The sequence below is a fragment of the Panthera tigris genome, chromosome C1, assembly GCF_018350195.1.
Source record: "Panthera tigris isolate Pti1 chromosome C1, P.tigris_Pti1_mat1.1, whole genome shotgun sequence".
In the NCBI taxonomy this organism is placed as follows: Eukaryota; Metazoa; Chordata; class Mammalia; order Carnivora; family Felidae; genus Panthera; species Panthera tigris.
This window is the reverse complement of record NC_056667.1, coordinates 90,821,292-90,846,100: the sequence shown is the minus strand read 5'-3', so window position 1 is coordinate 90,846,100 and position 24,809 is coordinate 90,821,292. Positions and strand designations below refer to the sequence as shown.

The 24,809-nt window shown below is 41.2% G+C and overlaps 1 protein-coding gene across 2 annotated transcripts in view; it reads right to left on the bottom strand.

The window, feature by feature from the left end:
- Positions 1–257: 257 nt before the first annotated feature.
- NTNG1 (netrin G1) overlaps positions 258–24,809 on the bottom strand; it is a 344,789-nt gene continuing 320,237 nt past the window's right edge. For both annotated transcript variants that reach the window (XM_042998068.1, XM_042998069.1), the window contains one exon: positions 258–1,821. In XM_042998068.1, coding sequence (XP_042854002.1) covers positions 1,592–1,821 — 230 coding nt within the window. In that variant the 3' untranslated portion in view covers positions 258–1,591. The remainder of the gene's footprint in view (positions 1,822–24,809) is intronic.

Genomic DNA, 24,809 nt, shown 5'->3' with positions numbered 1-24,809 from the left:
CCTCGGGTGGTACTTAAAACAAACTTTATTCTCAGGAACAGCAGTCATGTCTACTTGCTGCTGTATATTTTGATATTTCCTCTAAATACTAAGTCTGAAGATATTCAAATTGCTAATCACTCAAATTCCCTGCGAATTTCCTGGTTCTCCAGGTTTTCTCTCATGATACTCCATGTAAACACTGTATTTGCAAAGATACATAGATCAGCATCCCTAGAGTCACACGATCACATCAATCTGTGAAAATAGCATGACTTAAAAAATCAAAGTCTCTTAATACCCTGCCAACAGGCTTTGGCATAATCTTGGCAATCATTTAGACTTTTTTTTTTTTTTTTTTTGCTGTTATAATTTTTTCCCAAGTGGAAATAGTCTCATGTTTTGCAGAAGTTGTCCAAGCTAGTGAACATCAATCCATCTTCCTGGGTACTAAATTCATCAGCTGAATGTATTCAGTCCACAGAGAAACCAGTAAAGTGAGTGTGGAACTGCTTGCTGGCTGCTCCATTCATCTTAAGAAATTGCAATACAAATTCCTGAAATCATTTACGCAGGAATTTTTATTCTTTAAATCTTCCAGTGTTAAAGCAACAAGAAAACACTTAGAATGTCCTTTGGTGGAATCTTATTACACTTGTTATTATATGTAAACTGATATTCTTTGATGCCAGCACGTTCGTTGCCCTTACAGAGAGATCTCTGCACAATGAAACAAAACAGAACCGAAGAGGACAAAATAAAATGTCAGTCTTTGCTGATTCGAATTAGATACATCAACAGATTGTCTGGTAACACAAATTGGCAAGAATACAAAAAATCTACATATTACAGTATTTCAAGAAAAATAACTTCATTTGAATACAAAAGGATAGATACACTTTCTTTTTTTTTTTTTTTTCTTTTTTTTCTTTTTTTCCTATAGCCACTCTTGGACAGTGGATGTGTGCTTGCACTGGGATAACTCAGTGCTGCTAAGATATACAGGGTATGACTGGCTTGAGCTTTTGGAGGGGGTTGTTACACATGTGCATTACTAACATCAGACAAAGAAATCTTTCAACCAACAAGGGTTACAGAGCAACGTTCACTAAAGCACAGGTTGGAAGGGGTTCAGGGACTGAAGCAGGCCAATATGGCAGCTTGTAACAGATTTCCTTATACCCACAGTGCACTGCCAGCAAAGAATGCTTCTATTTGGTTGGTCCACACACCGGGCCAGTGGTGCTGGGGCACCCCGCGGGCGAGTAGCGAATGTTTTTAGGTTGCTTGATTTGTTTGTTGTCCTTCCTGTTTCAGGGGCTGTCACAGCCTTTCCGATCGGCAATAATGCTCTGCAGCTGGCAATGTGATTTGCGGTGATGGTATCAACAGCTGCCAACTCCTCTGGAGTCAGATAGTAACAGTCTTGACTCGGGATGTGCTGTCCACGGCTGATAAATATGGCTTAGTTCAGTTAGGCCTTCTTAGTTTGTACACGGTGTTTGAGTGGGGTGTCTGAGTGTGTGTTTCCTATGTTAGCAGCGAATGCTCGCGTTGCGTTGGCTCCCCCTCCCGGGCGGGCACGCGCTCCGGCCGGTGGCTGGTGGCCCATCTAGAACAGCAGGGGGCTGGCTGTGCCCAGCAGCGCGGCCAGCAGCAGCAGCGCCGGGGAGCCGGGAGGGGGCGCCCCCTGGCCCGAGTCGGAGCCGCAGCTGCCCGCCTCCTCGCACCGCAGCTTCTCGCACAGGATGCCGGTGTACGCGGCCGGACACAGGCAGCGCACGTTGTTGTGGCACGTCCCTCCGTTCTGGCAGTGCAGGAGCTCGTTGTCGCAGACATTCGCTGCAGAACGAGGGGTGGGGGTCGGGCGGGGCGCGGGGAGGAGAAGCAGAATCAATTTAAGTTCATCTAGTACATCGTGTTTTTCAGCTTAAAAAAATCTCTATCGATCTTGTGCTTCCCCCCTCCCCTCCACAAACTAAGCATGTGACTCCAGTTTCCAAACGAATGTAGTCCGCTGCCTTTTTTTTTTTTTTTTTAATTATCATATTTGTCCTTTTCGTATAGATTTTTGCTGCTATCCTGGATGGTATCATTGTCCATTTCAGGCTATCGAATACGAAGGAATGTAATACTCCTGGTTTGGCAGTATCTTCTCTTCATAGAACTGGGACCTGTTGTGACCTCCCGGGTTTTTAAAGAGCGAGTGCCCCATACAAGAATGCAGAGTTTTAAAGCCAGGTGAATGGAAGTTAAAATGCAAAGCAGTATTGCTGAAATGACCAAGAACCTCTAAGGGGTGGGCCATTCTCCCTGCAGGTGATTCCAGCCACTGCATGCAGGAAGACCGAGCCAACAGGGAAGCAAGAGGGGAGAGGGGACCGGTCAGGGGACAGGCAGCATGCTCCAGGCAGGCGGGCAGCCAGATCAGAAGAGAGAAAGTGGTTTTGTGGGAGGAGAGGGAGGACGAGCGGTCATATTTACCCCTGACAGCCCTATTAGGATATTCATCGCCATGTAAATATGGGAAATAGAGTCCAAGGTTACCTTGATTTCCCCGAATAGTAAAAAATGCGGTGATGAAACCCTGATTACCAAAATTTCACTCTGTCCACCAATTAATAGAATCCGTTTGAATAAATCAAGCAAGCAATTCCAGATACTGCAATTCATTCATGGTCCCTGTCATGTAATTTTCATCTCTAATAATTACTTGTTTCAAAGTTCTGGTTATCCTCATTAATTCCATGTCTCCTATTCTTTTAGATAATCAAGGTTTCACTGATTTAGCAGAATGTTAAATAGGACCCAGGGAAATTAAAATAATAACAAAGAGTAAAAGAGCCAAGAACACTTCCCAGCAACATATGCTGCTTAAGCACTTAATATATAGAACCACTCTGGAGTTGGGGGTAGGGGCAGAGCAGAAAAAATAGATTCTTATAAATTATAACATTTTTCATTTTTAAAAAATGTCATGGTCAAATTTCCCCAGGGGTACCAGGTGAATTAAACACAGACACACACACACACACACACACACACACACACGCACACACACACTTAATATTACTATCAAGTGCAAAGTATTAAAAAAAAAAAAACCTCCCAAGTAGTAATTCAATAGAGAATGTTGCTTGTCCATTAATCATGTTCAGCAGTCATGTCACCTTCAAAAGAAGCTTCTTACACACAAATGTGCTAATGCCCTGTGTGCAAATGAGCTGAGGAATGATGGTAGCGGACACTCACAGAGTTCATAACAAAGTGCCCTAAACAAGGCCTTCTTTTACCTTCTTCCACAGTAACTCTTTGGCAACCTCTAAGGCAGCTGCATCACTCACTGGTATAATTTTCAAATGTACCCACATTTGCTGTCTGTAAATGTCAGAAGTGACTATTAAGGCCTACCAAATCCTTGAGGCTCAAAATATTGATATACACGGTAGTGTCTCAGGGGTTCTAATGATTATTTAAGCTACCTCTCATTGGGTGGTAGAAATCTTGAATATTAGACCCAAATGATGGTATTTTATGTGTCATTGTTAAAAAAATGCCAAGATCTGTGGCTGCGAGGCAAAATCTACAAGGGTAGAATGGTTACACCCATGGTCAGAGATGGTTGTTGTTAATTTGAGAAGCATACCTAGGTTTTCAGGATTTTGTTTTGCTTACACTTCAGGAAATATCTGTTTAATTGGGGCAACATGGAATAAACAGATCCAAATAACTGTTTCCATTTAAAGTTAAAGATTCTCAGCATTTCTTGTTCCAGGCAGCAGATTGCTGAATGGGATATTTCCTTTCATTTGGGCACTGGAGGTAGGGAAATATCTGTTCCATCAATATCGATAATTGCTTGCCTTGAATAATTGAGAAGAAATCAATAGTTAATTAAATATTGCTCCCCTTAAAAAAAAAAGCTATTTTTCTTCTTGGACTTGAATGTAAATCAGTTGAACAGAGGTTTCTTTCTTTATTTCTTTTTTTTCTTTTTTCAAGAAGCTGGTGATTAAGTTCAGATTCAATACCTTTCCTACATTTAAATAATCTGCTAGTTGATGTTGGGAAGTGTGAGAAATTCAATAAATATGCAAGGAAGAGATGTAACCCAGGATTCATAATACCGTGAATTGGGGATATCTATTTTTCTGTAGGAGGTAAGCAGAAAAGAAATCAAACCTAGAATATATTTCATCACTTTACAATTCACTATAAGACATTTTACATTTAGTCTCCCGATTGTGCTATTCAACAAACACAGAACTTCAGCGTATGAACAGCACTTTGTTGGAGTCATGTGCTAGAAGCACGTCTAAACCTAACTACAGATCTTACCTGCTCTTCATACATCTATTCTCCAACTTCATGTCTTTTTGAACCAAATTTGTGATGCTTAACGAATAAACTAGGTGGTTAACAAATATCACTGAGCTCTTCTTCAGCATATGAAGCCTTGTACTGAACACCATGAAAAAGTTTTTAAAAAATATTATAAAGCGTGAACTCTGCTCTTATGGAGTTCAAGTCTGGTTGGGAAGATAAAATATGTACAAGAAGTGATCTAATATTAATTTCATTGACATGCCTTTATTGATTCCATCCATCTCAGCCAACATCTGTTGTGTGCCAGGCACCCTGCTCCATTCTATGGTTGTAACTCTACCTGCCCTAAAGAAGTTCACAGTTTGGCAGAAAACAAATAAAATGAACATACACAAGTAACTGTGAGACCAAAGAAGACTAGAAAGGAAATATTTGCAAAATGCTAGTGGAAATAATTATTTGGGGGAAAATTAGAGAAGATTAGAAAGGAGATTGTATTTAAACAATGGTGTACTCCAGGCAGATATTGGTTGGAAGAGCATTATGGATGGGGAAGCTGTATGAGTATGGATAAGGAGACAGGGAAGTGCAGAGTGCTGGTTATTAAGCAATTGTCTCTCAACTCTAAACCCACCCTTCCTTCTCCAAATTGTCTCCTGGCTTCCACCAACAGGGGGCACTAGAGGCACTGGAGAAGGTGAAGAGATTTCCCTTTTCCCATTTGATGGCTCTTCCTAACATTGTTGCCCCACCATGGCCCTTCATCCCAATAGCAGCATTTGGTCCCAGTGCATAGCTTTACTCAGAACCAGCTTTATCTCACCCTTAGAAGGTCCCTGCACCAACCCAGCAGCATTCCTTCCCTAGAGGTTTGAGCTTAGCTCTAAGGGGCCCTTGCCCATGTTGCAGAGGTACTAGGAGCAGCCAGGCATTACATCTCAGAGATGCACGTTCCATGTCTGTGCGGTCTCCCCCTGTACTTCTAGTTTCTAATAACCCATCCCCTTCCCTGTAAGCCCTCTGCCTGGGAGTGTTGCTGCTCCCTGCTTACACAGTTACTATCTCTGAGTGACTTCAGGGGCTCTCATTTCTAAATTCCAAAACACCTGTTTAATGATTTCCTTTGATAAATTCTGTCAAAATGCCTAGTGTGGTTTCAGTTTCCTGACAGGAGCCTGAGTGAGAGATGCATGGGACACGCTAGTGAATGGTGAGTGGACTGCAGTGGCTGGAATGTTGGATGTGCACAGGGAAAATGGAGACTAGAAAGGTAGGTTGTGGCCTGATGACTGTGTAAGCTCTACATAACACACAACACAGCGTTTAAATAACAGGCAATGGGGAGCCATCAAAGACCTATGACCAGGGCAGGGTTTTAAGGGGGAAATAGACAGATGAGGCTTGGCCAGAGAAAGGACAGACTGGAGGCTGACCTTTGCATGGAGCCAGCCATGCAACCCAGATGCTTCAGTACAATGGGCTTGGTCTAGTTAGAGCACTGGGGAGAGAGAAGGGGAAGATTTGGACACAGGTGATTTGAAATGGGTAATTTTCAGTATTTGGATGCATTATAATGTAATTTATTAAGAAATGTAGATTGGAGGAAGACTTTGGTCAGGGATGAAAATGCACTTTTCTTGGACCTATTGACTCTGAGGGGTCTGTAGGCTCTTCCTTAGGGGTCTTGTTATTAGTTGGAAAAATTAATTAACCATTCAGGAGGTGGGTCATCTTGGAGATACAGGTTTGGAGCAGGAGTGATGGTGGTCATCACCAAGACCTGATCTTGGTGGAATACACAGCAAGGAGAAATGAAGGAACCAGTTGGAAAACTGAAGAATATCAGCATTTAGGTCATAGGAAGAGAATGAAAGATCATGAAGCGTTCTGAGAAGAAAAGATGTCAACAAAATGCAGTGATCATATGAGGGTATAAAATTAAGCCTAGAAGTTTTCCTGCTGTGGTTGACTCTGTCTAGGGATAAACAGACTGGCAGAGTATGAGAGGAAGGGCACTTTGAGTTGGGTGAAAGAAATTTAAAAATAAGCATTTGATTCTTGATTGAATCTGGTAAGAAGGGATTTCAGAATAATTTAAAAAAGGATTGAAGAAATTTAAAGAGCTAACATTTCACCGAGGTCTTTGGTTGTCAGTCTAAAGCAGTGGTTTTCCACAGTGGATGACATTGTCTCCCTGCAGACACTTGATGATGTCTACAGATGTTTGGCTGTCACATCTCAGGGCCCGCTACCGGACAGAGGCCAGAGAGGCTGCTAAATATCCCTCAATGCACAGGACAGCCCCCACAACAAAGAATCTCTCTTCAATTAACGCTGATGGTAACATGATGAATTTCTGAATGGGGGTGTCAGCCAGGCAATGAGGAGGAGTTGTCTTTACACATACTGGGCAAAGGAGAATGAAGATGTCTTGGTGATTCTAGGTCACAGAGGATTTTGAGTTTGTAGGTGTGCAGCTCGGGAGTTAGAGGCAACTATAAGTACTTGAAGTTGAAATGTAAGAGTGGATTATCCTTGGAGGGGAGTAAATACAGAAGCTTGGGATCTAAGACAGACCCTTGAGTGCTGTTCATAATTAAAGAGTAGGAGAGAGGAACCAAAATCAGCCTTGTCATGTAATTTGTTCTACTTTGCCCTGTTAGAAACAGTAAAATCAGAGCTTGAGGAGACTCCAGAAACTAGGCAAGTTCTAGATGAGGAAACCAAATGCAATTTAGGGAAGAACTAGAGCTGAATCAGGTCTCTTGATTTGCAGATTACTGCTCTTTACATAGAATAGAACATTCAGGAGAAACGCAGTAAATGGTGGTGTACAGTGTGCACCCTGTGCTCCTCAAGACAATATAATTCACCTCTGTAATCCTCAGTAGGTTGTCACTTGTATTGACCTTCATATTGTATTGTCGGCTGTTCTGCTGTCAGACCACACTGTGCCTAGGTTGAGGTGTTTGTTGACAGGATCGAATCTCACATCTTCTAGACTTCTACCGCATTCTAGGAGAGCCCCAAATACCAATCAGCTCAGACATAAATATAACCAAAAATAGCAGAGGTCTGGTTTGGGAACAGCAAATATGCTGCATATGCTGCCATTTCCTCTTCCTCCATGGAGAAGACATAGCTACTTATCCATGGCACTCTCTTGCATCACACTTCCGGATTTCTTGCAACATAAGGTTTCAGGCATCCACCACCAGCTGATAGAACTGGCATGAGGATGAACAGCCATTTACAGTCCTGTCATCATCGCCATCTTGTCTGGCATGTCACTGCAGATTAAAAATCCAACCGGGGAGTTTTTGCAGTTATCACTTCCTTTACTTGGTGCCCTTCTGTGTGGATTTGTCCTTATTTTGGGAAGTATTTACATTAAACATGTTCTGATTTTTTCCTTACCGCTATTGATAATCTAAGAGTGTATGACCTCGGTAAACAGGGAAGGTTTGTTTTTCAATCCCTTTTCCAACACTTGATCCAGTATTGGATGCAAATTGCTATTTGTTAGACACCATTGTTTTTATTATGATACCTTTTATTATGATATCCTTAGATACTGGATAAGCTAATCCTTCTTTGGTAATAGTTTGGCCATATTCTGAAGGATAATTTTACAATTGATAAAAATAATTCATGTATGGTGTGTCCAATATCACACCATATAATCTATAACCCCCTGACATTTCAATATCAGGAATGCTTTCAAGTAGAGTGACCCAAATGATCTGTGGCCCTTGATAGAAAGGTTACAATATTAATGTTAGACCCGAACAGTTACACGGCTAAAAGATGAAGTGTGGAATCCTGGTGGAAAGTTTGTGGTTGGCAAGGTGTTATAATAGCTCTGATCACACCTTCAGTAAGCAAGCTACAATGGTAGATAAATAGGCTTCCACAATTGCTATGAGTTTCTAAGAACACTCAGAATTTTCAAAGTGAAAAAACAGGAATGCGCAGCATTTCTTCCTCCCTTTTTTGCTACTTATTTTTTTTCTAGCTTGAATAATGAGCCACTGGGATGTAGTTAACTATTCAATTTTTTTAAGTTTTTTTTTTTTTTTTTGAGAAAGAGGGGGCAGGGGAGGGGTGGAGAGAGAGGGGCAGGCAGAGGATCTGAATTGGGCTCTGTGCTGACAGCAGAAAGCAATGCAGGGCTCAAACTCACAAACCGTGAGATCATGACCTGAGCCAAAGTTGGATGCTTAACTGACTGAGCCACCCAGGCACCCCCAAATTATTCAATTCTTTAACTTTTTTGTAGGTTCCTTGTCATACACATTTCCTATTCCCCAACTGCAATCTCTTGTCAAAATGTGCATTATGAGAGTTTGATTCCTTTTCCCTCTATTAGTCCTTTCTGGAAGGAATGGAAAAGCAGACATAGAGAAGGATCCCTATGCTCAAAATGGGCACCAGCCAGAACTTAATGCTGCTGCTTGCTCTAGTCTTCTTTTCTTTTCTGACCTGAAGGGTCACTTTTTCCCGTTATGGTCATGATGATCCATTACATTACAAAAGGGAAGTTTTCTTTTCTCTGTTTGGGTCTTGTTCAAAGCTATACATTTAGGTTCACCCTGTCAGTGAGTTGCTATGCTTGAGCAATGCTGGGTCTGTATTTATAGACTTGAAAGTTTCTCTTTTTGGCTTTGTCTCAGGCACTTCAAGGGATTGATGCAATGCGTTGCCATGACAGCCTTCCTTGATGGTTGTATTAATAAAGTGACCTCTACCTTCACCACCTGAAACAAGCCCAGGATTGCCGAGGGAAAGATGTTCCAAATTGTTCCCGTCCTTTTCAAAGAAACGTCAAAGAGTGAATAACCTCTACCAAACAGGCTAATAACAAAGGCATGTGTGAAACATTCAGTTCTGATTTAGACATTTGAGATTTTGTGGCAGGGAGATGAAGAGCTATGATTATGACCCATTTATTCAGCCTTGGTGGCTGTTATACTAACTTGTGAGCTGGGAGCTATAAAACTGAACCTACAGGTTAGCTCCTGGGGTATAGAAAAAACTTTGCAGACCATGGTCTAATGGGCTTTTTTTGAATTCTGGGTACTCTAACTGCATTTCCCTCCATCTCTTCTCACTTGTGTCTGGCTATGACTGGTAGATGTACGGTGGAGAAAACATTAAGAGGCATGAAACATGAGTTTTGGGTCTGACTAGCCATCATTATGCTGTGAGGCTTTGGACATATCATGAAGCCACTTAGTGACATCTATCCATCCATCCATCCATCCATCCATCCACACATCCATCCACACATCCATCCATCCATCCATCCACACATCCATCCATCCATCCATCCATCCATCCACACATCCATCCACACATCCATCCAACCATCCATCCATCCATCCATCCATCCATCCATCCATCCATCATCCCACCAGTCACTGTTCTCGACGATGGGCACATAGCGGGAGCCAGGTGGACAATGCAGCTGCTTCTGGGGAGCTTACATTCTGATGACAGCTACAGAGTTAGGGGAAGAGTTTGACATAGGTATTTCTAAAGTTCTCTTGAACTTTATGATTTGCATGCATATTATCATGGTAAGCCTATTGTCTGAAAAGGCAAAAAGTGAGGAATTCCTCTTCTTTTTGATGAAATACGTGATGATTGTTGGACGTCTCCAGTATTAGTCCTGGTGATGACTCAGGTGGCTTTTTTTGCTTGACTGGTTTTGCTTGTCAGTCTTGTCTAGTACAGGAATAGTTTTTCTCCTGACTTGTACTATAAGCATGAGATGGTATGAAGAGAATGAGGCAAAGAGAACTTGTGATTCAAGACTGGTCTCTGTAGTTAATGGGCTGCGTGAATTGGGGAAATCATTTAACCTCTTTGTGGCTCTCTTTCTTCATTTCTGAAGCAAGAGTAATAACGCTTGTCCTGTTCACCCACCTCACAGTTGTTGGGACCCTCAAGATAAGTTATGTGGAGGTGGTTTAAAAAAATATAAAACATAACCTAAGTATACTTTGTTAATGTTCAGTACCTTTCCAATCCCTGCCAAGTGTTAGAAGCCTGGGTTGAAGAGTGAGCTGTTGCTCCTGTCTCTGCCAGATGAGGATTTCATCACTACCTATTCAATTCAAGGCACTGAAGTGAAAATGGAAGCAAATGTCCTCCCTCAAAGATGCATCTATGTGTCCCCTGTGGGGTCAAATGTGCAGTCCTTGAATATTTATTTATATCCAACTGTTGTGTACTCCACAACAGTTCTGTGAGTTGGCTTGGGTGCACAGTTCCCGTCTGTTCAAAGGTGACTTGTGTACTCACAATGTACTTTCTTGGGTACTGATCAGAGTACAGAAGGTGTGTTTTCAGGGGAATAGGGAGGGTACTACCCCACAGCCCAACTTTAGCCTCTGCTTTGGTGAGGCAGGGATAGATACAGATGCAAACCAGGAGCTAGACTGCAACGTGGGGGCCATCCATTGGAAACATTTTTGCCTTCCTGCTCTCAGCCTACCCTGCGTGCTGCATTTCTATCCATCTGGGGACAGTGGTGCTGGTGGCACAATGCCCGTGTGACAGCATCCAGTCTACTTGGTTTCGGTGTAATGAGGCCAAGGAGCAGAGCTGAAGGGGCCGTCGGGAACAATGTGGGAGCTGTCAGCTGGGTGCTCAGACATGTGTGGGTAATGAAGTACAGCAGGTTCTGACATCAGAGAGAAGCCGTTCTATTCATATTCATCTAATCTCAAGGCACTGATTATGGGAGTGACACTTGCTCTTGTCCAGTTCAAGGAAACACTGCTCAAAACATCATAAAAACAGCCACGTTCATTTTGAAGGAGCCTATGTTTGCAGCTTGCAGCAACACAGCCAGCGTGAGAGAAATCACAGATGACTCCAATGCAGGAGCGAGAGGCGCTGCCCAAACACCCCCCAAGTTTTCAGCTTCTGCAACCACCCCCTCCAAAAAAACCCCTCCGCTGATGTTGAGAAAGAATTAATTCACTGAGAATCCCACAAGCCAAAGGCTGGGTATCTTTTCCCAAAGCGATCACTAATGATGTATTGAAATCCTATTTAGGTCAACACCTTCAGACAGAGACACAGGCAAGGTGCTCAAAAGACCGTGCTGAGAAATCACACAGTTTCTCATCTGGTATCAGAAAACACACTTGTCTAGTTTAATAAAAAGGTGCAGCCTCTACTCTTTTGCCTGAGGTGAAAGATGGCTCCTGTTGGGAGGCTTAGTCACACACGATGCAACACACATCAGGGTCTAAACCACCATTTCAAAGGGCATGACGCTATGTCAGGAGGAAAAGCAGCACAAATGTTTATCCAGCATGATCTCCATAAGCACAGACATACACCCCTACACGTGCCCTATGTAATACAGACCTTAGAAGAAGTACTAGAACAAACTGTACCAAAATGCGACCAGTGTTTATCTCTGGCTGGTGGGAGTATGGGTGATTTTAGTAATTTTAATTTTCATCTTTAGACTTTTCACTTTTTGCAAATTGTCTAGAATATATAGTCCTTTGAAAGTATTAAAAATGTTAATAAAAGGAGCTATTGTTACTTGAGAACATAAAAGGCATCTTTTACAGAGATGATAAAGGTGATTCATGTAAGAAATGATCCGTGTGACCAAATTTTGCCACATTTCAGTATTTGTGCTATTCATATATATTTCTAGTCAAACTGCTGGTTATCTTAAATGTCTCCAAAAATTATCTCGGAGTATGTTAACTAACTGGGATTTAAATAAAAAGTTGAAACTACAAAAACAAATTATCTCATAAAAGAAAAAAGAGTTCCTACACAGTCCCACAATCCTAAGAAGGCCGCAAATGTTTTCACTCATGTGTGGAATTTAAGAAACTTAACGGAAGACCATGAGAGGAGGGAAGGGGAAAAAATAGTTTCAAAAGGGAGGCAAACCATAAGAGACTCTTAAATACAGAGAACAAACTGAGGGTTGATGGGGGGAAGGGGAAAATAGGAGATGGGCGTTGAGGAGGGTACTTGTTGGGATGAGCACTGGGTGTTGTATGTAAGCGATGAATCATGGGAATCTACCCTGAAAACAAGAGCACACTGTATACACTGTATGGTAGATAACTTGACAATAAATTATATTAAAAAAAAAATAAGGCCCCAAGCACTGAGCTTCCTTGCCTTGCCAAAGACTAAACAGTGCCAGGTATGGATGGAAGCTGTAGAACCCTTGGGGTTAAAGGGATCTGTAGCCTGAGGGCCTGCTCACTGCTAACCGGTGCAGATGATATGAAATGCATGGACATTCTTGTATTGGCAGATCACAGTGATGACTGTAACTGAATTCTCCACTACCATCCCAGTATAGGGGCTCAGAGTCCAGCTTAACTGCCCTGGAAGAAAACATATTTCATGTGCCTTGAACCTGTGGGAGACACTTATGGGCTCCCCTTGTATGTGTCTGCACCACATCTAACATGCTCACTGTGGTTATAAGTCAGTAATGGGCACTGTCCCTGGCACCAAACTGATGCCCGATAAATTATTTACTGAACATGTAAATACAATGTGTCTTTTGTTCTCTGCCTTTTTCTGAACAGTGGGCATATATCTATTTTAGTAGACAGACAAGTAGATTGGTAGATAGATTTTGATACACATGCATATAAAGCTTATTGGCTGGAATGGGAAGTGGAGGTAACTTTCCCTTAATGGCCTCATTTTGTTTCTGGGCAGTAGGAGGTAAGACTAGCTCCTGAGCTCAAGGAGACAGAGAGAGGTAAAGCGAGACATTGAAGGTAGGGCTGGAATATTTGGTAGGGAGTAGGACAGGGAAGTAAGACAGGAAGCTAACAGGGGACACCTGGCAAAAGTGCTGAGCAGCTTTGACATTCCAGCTCAGCCTGCATACCATGACTGGTCAGACCTTTCCTGCTTTCCTGATGGAGAACACTAGAAGGAAAGGCATGGTGACTTATTTGGGGTTTCTTCCTTCGATGATACAGTTTATGCCTGGGGAAGGGATGGAGGGAGGTGAAGAAGCAAGAGTGGCCACCTGAGCTCAGTCATCAGAAGCACCCCCCTTCAATTTTCATTAGGCAAAATGTATTGGCCCTTAGTATCATCTTGGCATGTGAGTAACCCAAAGGTGGAAAAGACATGGCCCTGAAGGAAATTAGTGGCTTTCCGTTTTTTTTTTTTTATAATTTTGTTTTAATGTTTATTTATTTTTGAGAGAGAGAGACAGAGTGCGAGCAGGGGAGGGTCCGAGAGAGAGGGAAACACAGAATCTGAAGCAGGCTCCAGGCTCTGAGCTGTCAGCACAGAGCCCAAGGCAGGGCTCGAACTCTCGAACCGCGAGATCATGACCTGAGCTGAAGTCAGACGCCCAACCGACTGAACCACCCAGGTGCCCCTCTTTTTGTTTTGTTTTGTTTTGTTTTGTTTTGTTTTGTTTTGTTTTGTTTTGATTGGAAGGTGACTAGACAAATTCGGAACATAGGCTAAAAAAACATCCAGATGGAACTGTTCTATGTGGAACTAGGATGGAGGTGATACACCATCACAGGCATATGGAAGAATGCAGGTAAAAGGATTTGGTGTTCTTTGAAATGATGAGGGAATTGTGAAAGACAATCCATATAGCCTCATTCCATGCTGAAGGCAAATCTGTAAAACAGTCCACATTCTGAGGAGAAGGTAGAGCAATACTATAGTAGGCCTTTGATATTTGGCATTAAGAATCCAAGTTATCTGCGACTGAGAGGAGATAATTGTGTCATTAATTCACATGCATGTTTTTTTTTTTTTGAGACAGAATTTCAATGCCTTTGAGCACTGTGTAAAGCTAAAATATAATTTGAGGTTCCTGTTTGTCAAGCTATAGCTAAATGACTCCTTAGAGACTTAATTTTTCCTATATATATTTGGCAGGAGTGTTCTAAATATGGTCTAAGCCCTCTTAGGATTTTTAAACAGCAGGGATATTTAAGTATGAAAAATAGCTACTGAAATCACACAGCAGTAACTTTTCTTAATGATTTTTTTTTTTTCCCTGAGAATCACTGTAATTCACTCTTGTCTGTTGTGGCCTTGCTGTCACCATAACCACCTCCTGACAATGTCGAACGAAGTCTTGGGAGGTGATTTTATAATTGGATGAAGCAAAGCCATTTCCCTGTTAATGCCAGTGTCAAAGCAAAATGAATTGGTGTCAATAAATTCAAGGTGAGGAAAACAACATTATGGAATCAAGAGAATGTGCAGAATGATGACAGGAGTCATTTAGGGATGCCAAGCTCCAAGTAAAAATGACTGCTAATTTTCAAAAATGTACTTGCTACTGCATCAGGGACCAAACATTTAAGTGTTCTAAAGTACATTAACAAGGTTCCAAACAGACAAGGGGTTACAATTATAGATGGGTCATAAGCATATCTTTTCAATAAAGTCATTGGTGACCCATTGCAGTTCACATTGTCCTTTCCCATTGATAAAGTCCCGAGACATCCAAAATTTGAACTGCAAAATTTAGTGTTTAACTGTTTACTTTGGTTTTGTCCAAAAGCCTAGGTTCGAATACTGACATCACCACTCATGGCTGAATTTCTGAGCCTCTATTTTTTCATCTGTAACAGAAGCCATCTCATAGGGCTGTTGTGAGCATGAGAGATCATTCAGCTCAATGATTATTATTAAGAGTTTTGTAAGTGTGGGCTCTGTTCAAAGTCCTGCAATAAAAACATAGACTGGGAAAGCCACAGGAATGGTGTTTATCTTTGTAGGTCAATGTATTCCTTGGATAATGTAACTTCACATGGGGTATGTTCTTGTGTCTTCTAGTTCACTTTAATCATTAATAATTTCTAGCTTCTGGGGCACCTGGGTGGCTCAGTTGGTGAAGCATCTGACTTTGGCTCAGGTCATGATCTCACAGTTTGTGAGCTGGAGCCCCTCCTCGGGCTCTGTGCTGACAGCTCAGAGCCTGGAGCCTGCTTCAGATTCTCTGTCTTCCTCTCTCTCTGCCTCTCCCCTGATTGTGCTCTGCCTCTCTCTCAAAAATAAATAAACATTAAAAAATATTTGAATAAAAAAATTGTTTCTAGCTTCTTTGGGGCTTAATAAATACCTGTCGATTAAAAAAAAATCATCTTTCCCACCTACAGTTCCTTACACAGAAAAAACAACTGCTTACCCATTGAAAAGAAGATCTATTTGCTCATTTTTCTTTAATGAAGAGAAAGAGGGACAAAGCGTGTTCTGAGGAAAATGTTTTGGTAAGACAGGAATGCTAGACTAGCTCATAAGTAATTTAAATAATTCTGTGCAACGTAACTTTTACCAAACCTAAACTTCAAACATGATGCAGAAGGTAAAGTTACTCAGTTCTTTCTTAACATCCAAGGGAATCTTTTCTTAATAGGTTAATAAAAAGGTGTAGGGATGAGAACAATCCAGAGTGGATGATTTGAAAAGGGGAAATAAAGTCATTGCAGGTATAGAGAAGGACATTTTAAGTCTTCTAAGAAAAGCATAGATGTGTCTCAGGAGAGAGGTGAGCTAGTCAGCCCGAAATCAAGAGGCTAGCAAGCAACATGTGTGAGCTGTGCCTTCTGGGGCTTTCAGATTCAGAGGCAGAAAGAAAAAAAAAATGTAGGAATTGGTTTGGATACAGTTGGGAGGCTGTGAACATTATTTAAAACACAGTGAAAAGATGTTAGCCCTCCTCTTTGAAGCAGACTAAGGCATACCCAAAGTTAGATTAAGCAGGAATGAATACGATTTGGGTGGGCTGGTTAAAGAGAAATCACACAAGAGCCTTTGAAATATACCTTGTTCTTTTTTTTTAAGTTTTTTCTTTTTATGTTTATTTATTTATATTGAGAGAGAGAGAGAGAGAGAAAGAGAGAGAGAGAAAGTGCATGAGCGGGGGAGAGGCAGAGAGAAAGAATCCCAAGCAGACTCTGCACAGCCAACCTGGAGCCTAATACAGGGTTGAAACTCACAAACCATGAAATCATGACCTGAACTGAAATCAAGAGTTGGACGCTTAACCAGCTGAGCCACCCAGGTGCTCTGAAAATATCTTGTTCTAACACGTTTCATTTTCTTGGACATTTATTATTCTTTTTTTGAATATACCATAATTTTATATTAATAATGACTTATTCTAGACTATCAACGGGATTTTGACTGTTTTGTTCCTCAATGCATGTGTGATGCCTAGAACCATGCCTAGTACCCGACTGTATTCAGTGGATGCCTGAGTATTCTCAAGTGAATGAATACATGAATTTCATAGAAAAAAGTCATATATCATATCCATTCCTCCCTTTCTACTTCTAACCTACCTTCCCACTGTGTCTATTCTCTCTCCCCAAATCAAATGCACAGAAGTGCTATGGCCAGATTGAACTCACAGAGCTTACATGATACCCCTCGCTCACTGGGTAATGTTGTAGTCAGAATCCTTCACAATGTGCTGAGAATCTCCCTATCGTCTGTTTTTACTCCCCAACATAAACTTTCCAATGTTGGCTAATCTACTTACTGTCCTAAACACATACATATGCACAAGACAAACAAAAATAAATTATAATTAAGATACCTTTGCATATGTCACTTTGCCAAATAATTCCACTGGCCTGGCAGGATAGCTATTATTATTATTATTATTATTTCCATTTTATGGGAGATGCGTGGATTTTACCCAAGCCCTACCAGCAACCCAGCAGCAGAGGCAGGACTAGAACTTAGGCCTCTCTGGCCCCAAGCACCATTGGTCCATTCTGACCTCCTGTTCCTTGGCTGCCACATGCTGGCCCCTGAGTCAGAGCCTCTACTCCTGGTGTGTCCTTCCCTAAACTCGCACCCATCCTTAAAAAGCCAGTTCATGGACAACCCCACCATGAAGATTTCTGCCTCAGCCTTCAGACACCAGCCCTGCCTTTGATGCCTAAGATCTAGATCTAGACATAGATCTAACTCTAACTGTAGATAGAGTTTGAACAGCCTGGATTTAAACCTTGGTTCCACCAAATACTTGCTGGATGCTCTTATGAAGTCGCTCAACTAATCTTTGTTTTATTCACAACAGGGAGCTAATTTAATACCCGGTATCCACTTCATAGGACTGTTATATATGTATTAAAGGAGTTAATACATATAAGGCAGCCACCACAGTGCCTGACACACAGAAAGTCCTTCAGTAAATGCCAAGGTTTATTTGACTCTTCAAAACTTACAACGAACACCCCGTTTCCACATGCATTTCTTGTCTCCTCCATGAAAACACATGCAATTTGAGGGCAGGGCATTGTCTTGTAGCTCTTTTCTTTGTCTGCACTGAGCAGCACGGGGTGCTTTGCACAGAGTGGAAGTCTAAACATTATTTCTTGAGGGCAGTGAACATCTCTTATCTTTGTATCCTAAGCACCTATTCTACTGCCTGGCACATAACAGGAGATTCTTCTTGGTGTGGTTTTTTTTTTTTTTTCCCCCTTCTCAAGCAATTCTGCATTCCTAAGATCATGTGAGAGTTAAATCACTCTTGAGAATATAACTGAAAATAATCTGGTTTCATTACTGACTCCAAATAGTAGTTTCAGCAATGTTCCTTTCCTCTGTAGTTTTTAATACCTTTTGTTTCTGTTTCTTTTAATTCTTTGGAGTGAAAGCAGCAAAGACAGGGGGGCAGGGAAGGAGAGAGGGAAGGGTGATGCAGGGTTGGGTTGATCTGGAGGGAACACCACACCAGAGATGTGGTGCTGGCCCTCCTTGGGGTGGGGGTGGAAGGTCTCCAGCTCTCCTTGTTTGGGAGTATGGATTGCATTTAAAGTTTAAAGCCTTCCAAAATCTTAAATTAAAACTCTAGCTCAGCTTTAGCCTCTATCCTGGCTATTTTATTCCAAGGATGAGAAGGATGAATACGTTACATGTACTCCCTATAAAAAAAAGTGCAGAAGGGCAAACAGGTTTTTCGCTCCACAAATTCAACGTTCCGACTTCTCCTTAGGCCAAAGCCAAGACCCTGCCTCCAATGAACACGTTTCTTCGCACTGGATGTGCTGCTTGGTATGCTGTGTGATCCTACGTGGGTCAATTTATCTGGCTTTATTGTCCGGGGTTCTAATTGTTTTGTACCAGTTGCTCCGTGTAGGTCTCTCAGTTAATCTAAAGTTCTTTGCTCCACTCACCCCCCTTCCTCTGGGTTCCTGCTACCTGTCACTGCTGCAGTAGACCTTTCATCTGTGTCCAGGTCACTCATTTCCATGCAATGCTTGCTTTCTACACCAGGTGCCCTTAACTAGTCACATCTTCTGAATATCACTTCAGTGTATTAGAATGTTTTAGGCAGGTCTCTGACCTGTTCAATCAGGCAATTCCTTTGTGGTAATGATTGTTGGTTATAAATCTTTGTGCTTGTCAAATGCCCCTACAGTGTTTAAATGCTCTAATCTAAAGGTGCGCCTATGGCTGGCCTGGCTTCATCAAGACAAAACAGGGCAATTTATAAATAGATTGCAAAGAAAGAGAAGAATCATGAGGGTAGGGAGTGGGAAACAGAGGTTTTCTGACAATGTAATCATTTTCCCATGAGAATTCTTGGATTTTTTTTTCTCTTGGCCTAATGCTTAAATATCTAAAAATGTCTCAATTAATGTTATGGGTTGTTAGTGTGCCGTTTTATTTCATCAATTCTCTTTTGTGGGAACAAGTATAAAAAGAAACCCAAGGAAACAAAGGTACCATGAATTAAAATTGTGTCTTATTTTTTACAGTATTACATAACTAATAAGATGAAAGTTTATGACAAAAATTCAGTCAGTAAAGAAGAATCATGCCAAAATTTCAAATAAATGAGTTTGTATGACCAAACTACATGATATAGATCTTCTTTACAATGCTAACATCAATAGATCCTTAACTATATGGCCAAAAGCAATTATGTGAGAATAATGTGAAAAGACTGAATGGCCACATGAAAAAGTAAAGGATTTCCAGTGATTTCCAGCCTTCATGAGTTTATTTCCTAAGAAGCACACAACAAATTCCTGTTGACGATGGGTACTTGCCTAATGGCATTAAAGTGTGTCATCAATACGCACTAACCAGGCTGGGAATCTAGTCCAGGACATCCTTGATTGGAGACCAGTCAAGACACAAATGAAGACCTGAGCTGGCTGGCATGGGGGGAAAACTAACTTCCTGGTTTGTCTGATGGATCTGAGAGATCGCTGGAAGTCACCTGGTATAGTTTGCCTCTAACCCACTCTTTAGGAGAAAGGGGAAAGGCTATGATGTCATACAAAGCTGGGTCACATTTTGGTTCTTCAGCTCTTCAGCTCACTAGTTGTGGGAACTTGGGAGGGCAAGTAACCTCCCAGATCCTTCCAACGTTGTAAAACAGGCACATAATGTTTTCCCAGCAGAGTTATTTCCGAGGGTGCAAATAGAGACTGCATATAAAAAGCTTACCAATAAATGGTAACTATTTTGATTACAGTGAGGTCTAAATGAGATATAATTGTCTATGAAACATCTGTCAAATAGCAAGAGCTTCTTCAATGTTAGTTCCCCTTCTCCTTTTAAGAAATTGAGAAAATCTCTACACAGTCTCTCTTCCTGTTTGGTAACTTAAAAGAAAAACACATGTTGATATGTCATTTGATGTATCATTTGGTCAGGGCGGGGGAGCGGGGTGAGAGAAGGGGGTTTAGTCAAACCATGATAATAGCAAAAGCTAACATTTATTTATCGAGCATTATTGAGTGCTTTTCATGCATTAATGTATTCAATCGTTTTTTAACAATCTTATAAGGTAGGTATTCTTATCCTGATAGTTTTATTGTAGATGGAGAAACAAAGACTCAGGGAAGGTAAATCATGTATGTAAAGTCACATAGGTAGTGGGTGGCCAGAGCCTGGGATCCCACCCAGTTTTGGGGACTTAGTCACTTTGTCTAATCTCTAGGCATTACATTAATATGCTGGAATGCTGTGACAACTACTACTTGTGTTCCTCTGTTTCCTTCTCTACCAAACAGAAACCAGTACAGCCCAACTACAAGGCATCCAGGTGGTGAGGGCAACAGAAAACAGAAAATACAAAGCTGTGTTGCAGACCACCTCAAAATTTAGATTTAACACTGAGTTTCTCAGCAAAGGCAGGCACAGACTACAGCAGGTCGTGAATCCATCCACTTTCATTACTTGCTTTGCTGCCAATCCAGTTCACGCCACCAAAGCCTTCTGCCTAGACTACTGTGGCCTTGTTAGTTCAAACCTCGCCCTCTCTCTTTGCCCCCTCTACCATTCATTGCTCTCACTGTAGTCACAATTATTTATTATTTTTTAATTGAAACCCCCATATCATGTCACCCTACTGCCTAACATCCACTGTGCTTAGAAGAAAAGCCACACCTCTTCTCCTGGCCCTTCAGGGACAGGTGAATCTGGTGTCCAACTCCCTCTCCCACCTCATCTCAGACCCTCTTCTTCTGATTCACCGCACCACACTTTCTTCTTCCCACTTTCTGAACTGGGCAAGCTCCTTCCTGCCTTTCTGCTTTTGCAGGACGAATTTCTTCTTCCCTGGAATACTCTTCCTTCAGAACTTCCCACAGTGGGCTCTTCTTGACACTTGGGTCTCAGCCAAAGTGTTACCTTCTCAGAAAGGCCCTCGATAACCACTTGTCTAAAATGGTCTACACCCACTGTTCATTCCTTGCCTTACTTCTCATCTGCCTCCCACCAGCATATGAGCTCTGGAGAGCAGGGGCTGCGTATGTCTTCCTATTACCATACCTTCAGCACCCAGAACAGCGCCTGGCACAGCATTCATGCTCAATACATGTTCAGTGAATAAAGTGAAGGCGTCTATGGCTTGTTTCACCTAGTATCCTTCCTTTAAGGACCTAAAACTATGACGGGAATACTGGATTTTGTGGAAGCTCTCCTGGCTGAGATGGATTTTAATTGCTCTCCTACTCCAGGATTAGATAAACTCTTCAGACTTTCTGGGCTTTAAGGCCCGACGATACCTCTAGAACACAATTAGCACTCCAGGCCCTCTAGAGTTACATATCATGCGATATGTCACAGCAGTGTCGTTTTATGCAGCCCCCCTCCAGTGGAATATTATGCACTTGGCAATCTGGTAGAAAATTCTCCTCAGAGAAAAGATCATTCCTCATGATGGATGAACGGTTTCCAACATCAGTTTCCACAGCTAAGCTACCTCCTAATTTCTAGTTCAGTATAAAACTGAGAGCTGAAGAATGTGGCTGCTTTCGAAAGAAAGAAAGAAAGAAAGAAAGAAAGAAAAGAAAGAAAGAAAGAAAGAAAAGAAAGAGAAGAAAAGAAACAAAACTATCAAATGATTACAGCTATTATTTCCACAGAAGTGCCTTTTCCCCCAGCAATACAGCTAAGATGCTAGGAATATAAATATTTGTAAGAAGTCAATATGAAACCACGGGCCATAGAGGAAATAATTTCATATCCCAAATAGGAACTATTGGATTTCTTTGTGAGATTTAATTGCCAAAGTTATTCCAAATGGTAAAATCTGTCCTGCCTGATAAATTACTATCAGCTCACCTCTTTATGAGTAACAGAGCAAAGGAGGGATGTCATGGTAAAAGAGGCTGCTAATGACCTGAGAGTGCACTCCTGGGAGTTGCCAGCTTGGCCCTGTGCAGAGGCACGGCTTAGTGGCATGGCACCGGGCAATGAGGCAAGCGTCATGACGAGAGCCAGGGCTAGCCATCTGTGACGCTGAGATGGGTCTCAGCCTGCATGGTCATTGTGCTGAGAACTGTGTTTTGAGGTTTTTCTCTCCTGGCAAAGCAAATTGTTTTCTACTCTCAATGTTCCAAAGACACAGAAAAGAACAAAAAGCAAAATCAGAAAAGATGAGCCACCACTGTACTTGAACCCATCGATGCATCTCTGCTCCCCTGGTGTACCTCTGGCTAGCTGGGAGGCAGGGACCCTGATTTGTGGTTTTAAATCTCTCACTGTCAAATCCACAAGCAAATGATTTTCCCTGGGAGTACCTGGTTGGCTATGTCTGAAAATGCTGCTGTGAACCCTTTCCTTCAACATTCCCTAACTGTGTATTGGAACAGCTCCCTTGTGCCAAGTTCTAGGTTAGAGCGTTCCATCCCCAAAGGTGTTCTAACAAATTATCCCCTGCTGGCTTCCCACTAGCATCACTGCATAATGGGTTTTGTCAGAAGAAACTAGTGGGGAGGCTAAGGCCTACCCCCATCTGTAAGGAATCATTAATCTTTATTGTGAATAATTTTGCAAGACTTGACTAAATAGAAAAAAGCTCAAATTGAAAGTGTAGTTTTTTTCTCTTGGCAACTTATTTTCCACTCCTGCCTTGCCTCTGTCCCCCTCCTCCTCCTCTGCCCTCATTCCTTTCCTTTTCTCAGGCTGACATCTATGTATACTGGCAAGGGTATTTGTGAATACTCTCCAACAGCAATGAATGCAGAGAATGGGATCTTCAGAAAGTGTATATTTTACTTTGCAGCTGAATGAATGGCATAACCTGAAGCTGGTAGCCTCTGTGTTCAGAAAACAACACAACACAACAGAACATGTTTGTTTTTTAAACAAAGTTTTGGGTTTTACAAAGGACATAGGAATAAAGTTATCCTAAGTTTAAGACTCAGACCAAATTTATCCAATTTCTAACTCACTCTTCTTAAACAATGTATCTTTGCAAAGTTGCCTTAAAAAAGGCAATAAACTGCTCTAACCATTTTGTCTTCAGTACAATTCAGGCAATAATAGATAGTGTGAGCCACTGCTAACTAAAAATCCAATAATGACATTTTTTAGAGGCCAAGGAGATTAATAAAAATAATCAAAGAATATGCATTGAGAATGACTTTAAAAAAACATCTTTCTGCTCAGTCGGTTAAGCATCTGACTTTGGCTCAGGTCATGAGCTCAAAGGTTGTGGGTTTGAGACCCGCATTGGGCTCTGTGCTGACAGCCAGGAGCCTTGAGCCTGCTTTGGATTCTGTGTCTCCCTCTCTCTGCCCCTCTCCCGCTTGTGTTCTGTCTCTCTCAAAAATAAATAAACATAAAAAAAATTTTAAAGCAACATCGGTCCTGTTTTGATGCCTTTTGAAATTATAGAAAGTACAGCAAAATTAGGCAAAATTGAATCATATTCCTTTGTAAGAAATAACACTTCCAATTTGAAAGTAAAGTTTACATCTAACAAATAGGATTCTATATATAGGAACATTATAGAAATTGGAATGATAAATTTGGACCACTAGTTTTTGGCATGCAAAAATGTTATGCAAGAACCCATCATATGGAAACTATAACTATAGTAATAGTAATGGTAAGATATTACAGATTTATGTTCTTTTTTTTTCCTTCCAGAGTTGTTCAAAAAGGGCTCAAGAAGGCCATCAGGCTAACTTTTCAGTAACTGTTTCATGAAGACTATTAATTTGTGAACTAACTGAATTTGGAGGTCTTTAAAAGAGGAAGCTGTGGACCCTTTGCTCATTTCTGTCCGTGTCATAAATGATACCTATGTTTTAGTTTTAAGCCAGATGGTCAATGAGGCAGTGACCTCAGTAATAGCCAATGTAATTACCTACTTTATTTTCACTGAGAGTGAAACTTCATTGAAAATAATTTTGTCTCTCAGTTTATTTATAGTGAAAAGTGCTTTTTACCTTTTGAACTTTAAGACTACTGGGCTGACTATAATGGCTGGAGATCTCCTTTAATCGTCTCTAATGGCTTCAGAGCAGGATGAAGTTAAATTTAAAATGATATAGAGTTCTTTGGCTTCCCCCAGATTGGCAGTACCTAATTTTAGAAGGCTGCCAGTGGAGTGATAGAACAGTGGAGCCAATGTGCCATCCCTATTAATCTGACTAACAGATTTAAAGTAAGGGGACTTTTTATTATACTGTGTTTTTTAATATTTGACATCAGACGCATAAGGAATAACACTCCCAAACTTCCATATGAGGACATATTCTTGGGCTATTAGGGCAAATGAGGTCAACTTTTAAAAGGAAACTGAAACTTTTCCTTGAATATTATGAATAAAAACATACCATCCCGGGGATGGGCTCATTTTCTAATGTCACAAAGGAGTCTGGGATAGATAAAAGTCTTCAGAAAAATTTCCTTACACTACTCATAACACAAAAAGCCAAGAAATTAATGTTCTGTTTCCTTAGATATTATGGCGAAGTATTAGATTCATAATTTTCTAATACTTTAGGAAGGCGAACACATCCTCACACTACAAACTCATAAGTCTATGGATATAAATAATTTATTCTGGCAGCTTATGTATGATTCAAACTGTAATATTTATAAAAGGATGTTGCAATTTTCTTGTTACAAAAAAACTTAATAAAAGATAAATTATTGTTAGATAACCCCCCAAACAAAATAATCTATTTGCCTCTAAGAACATTACATGAATAGCTGATAGACACATATATGTCATAATTAAGCATGAT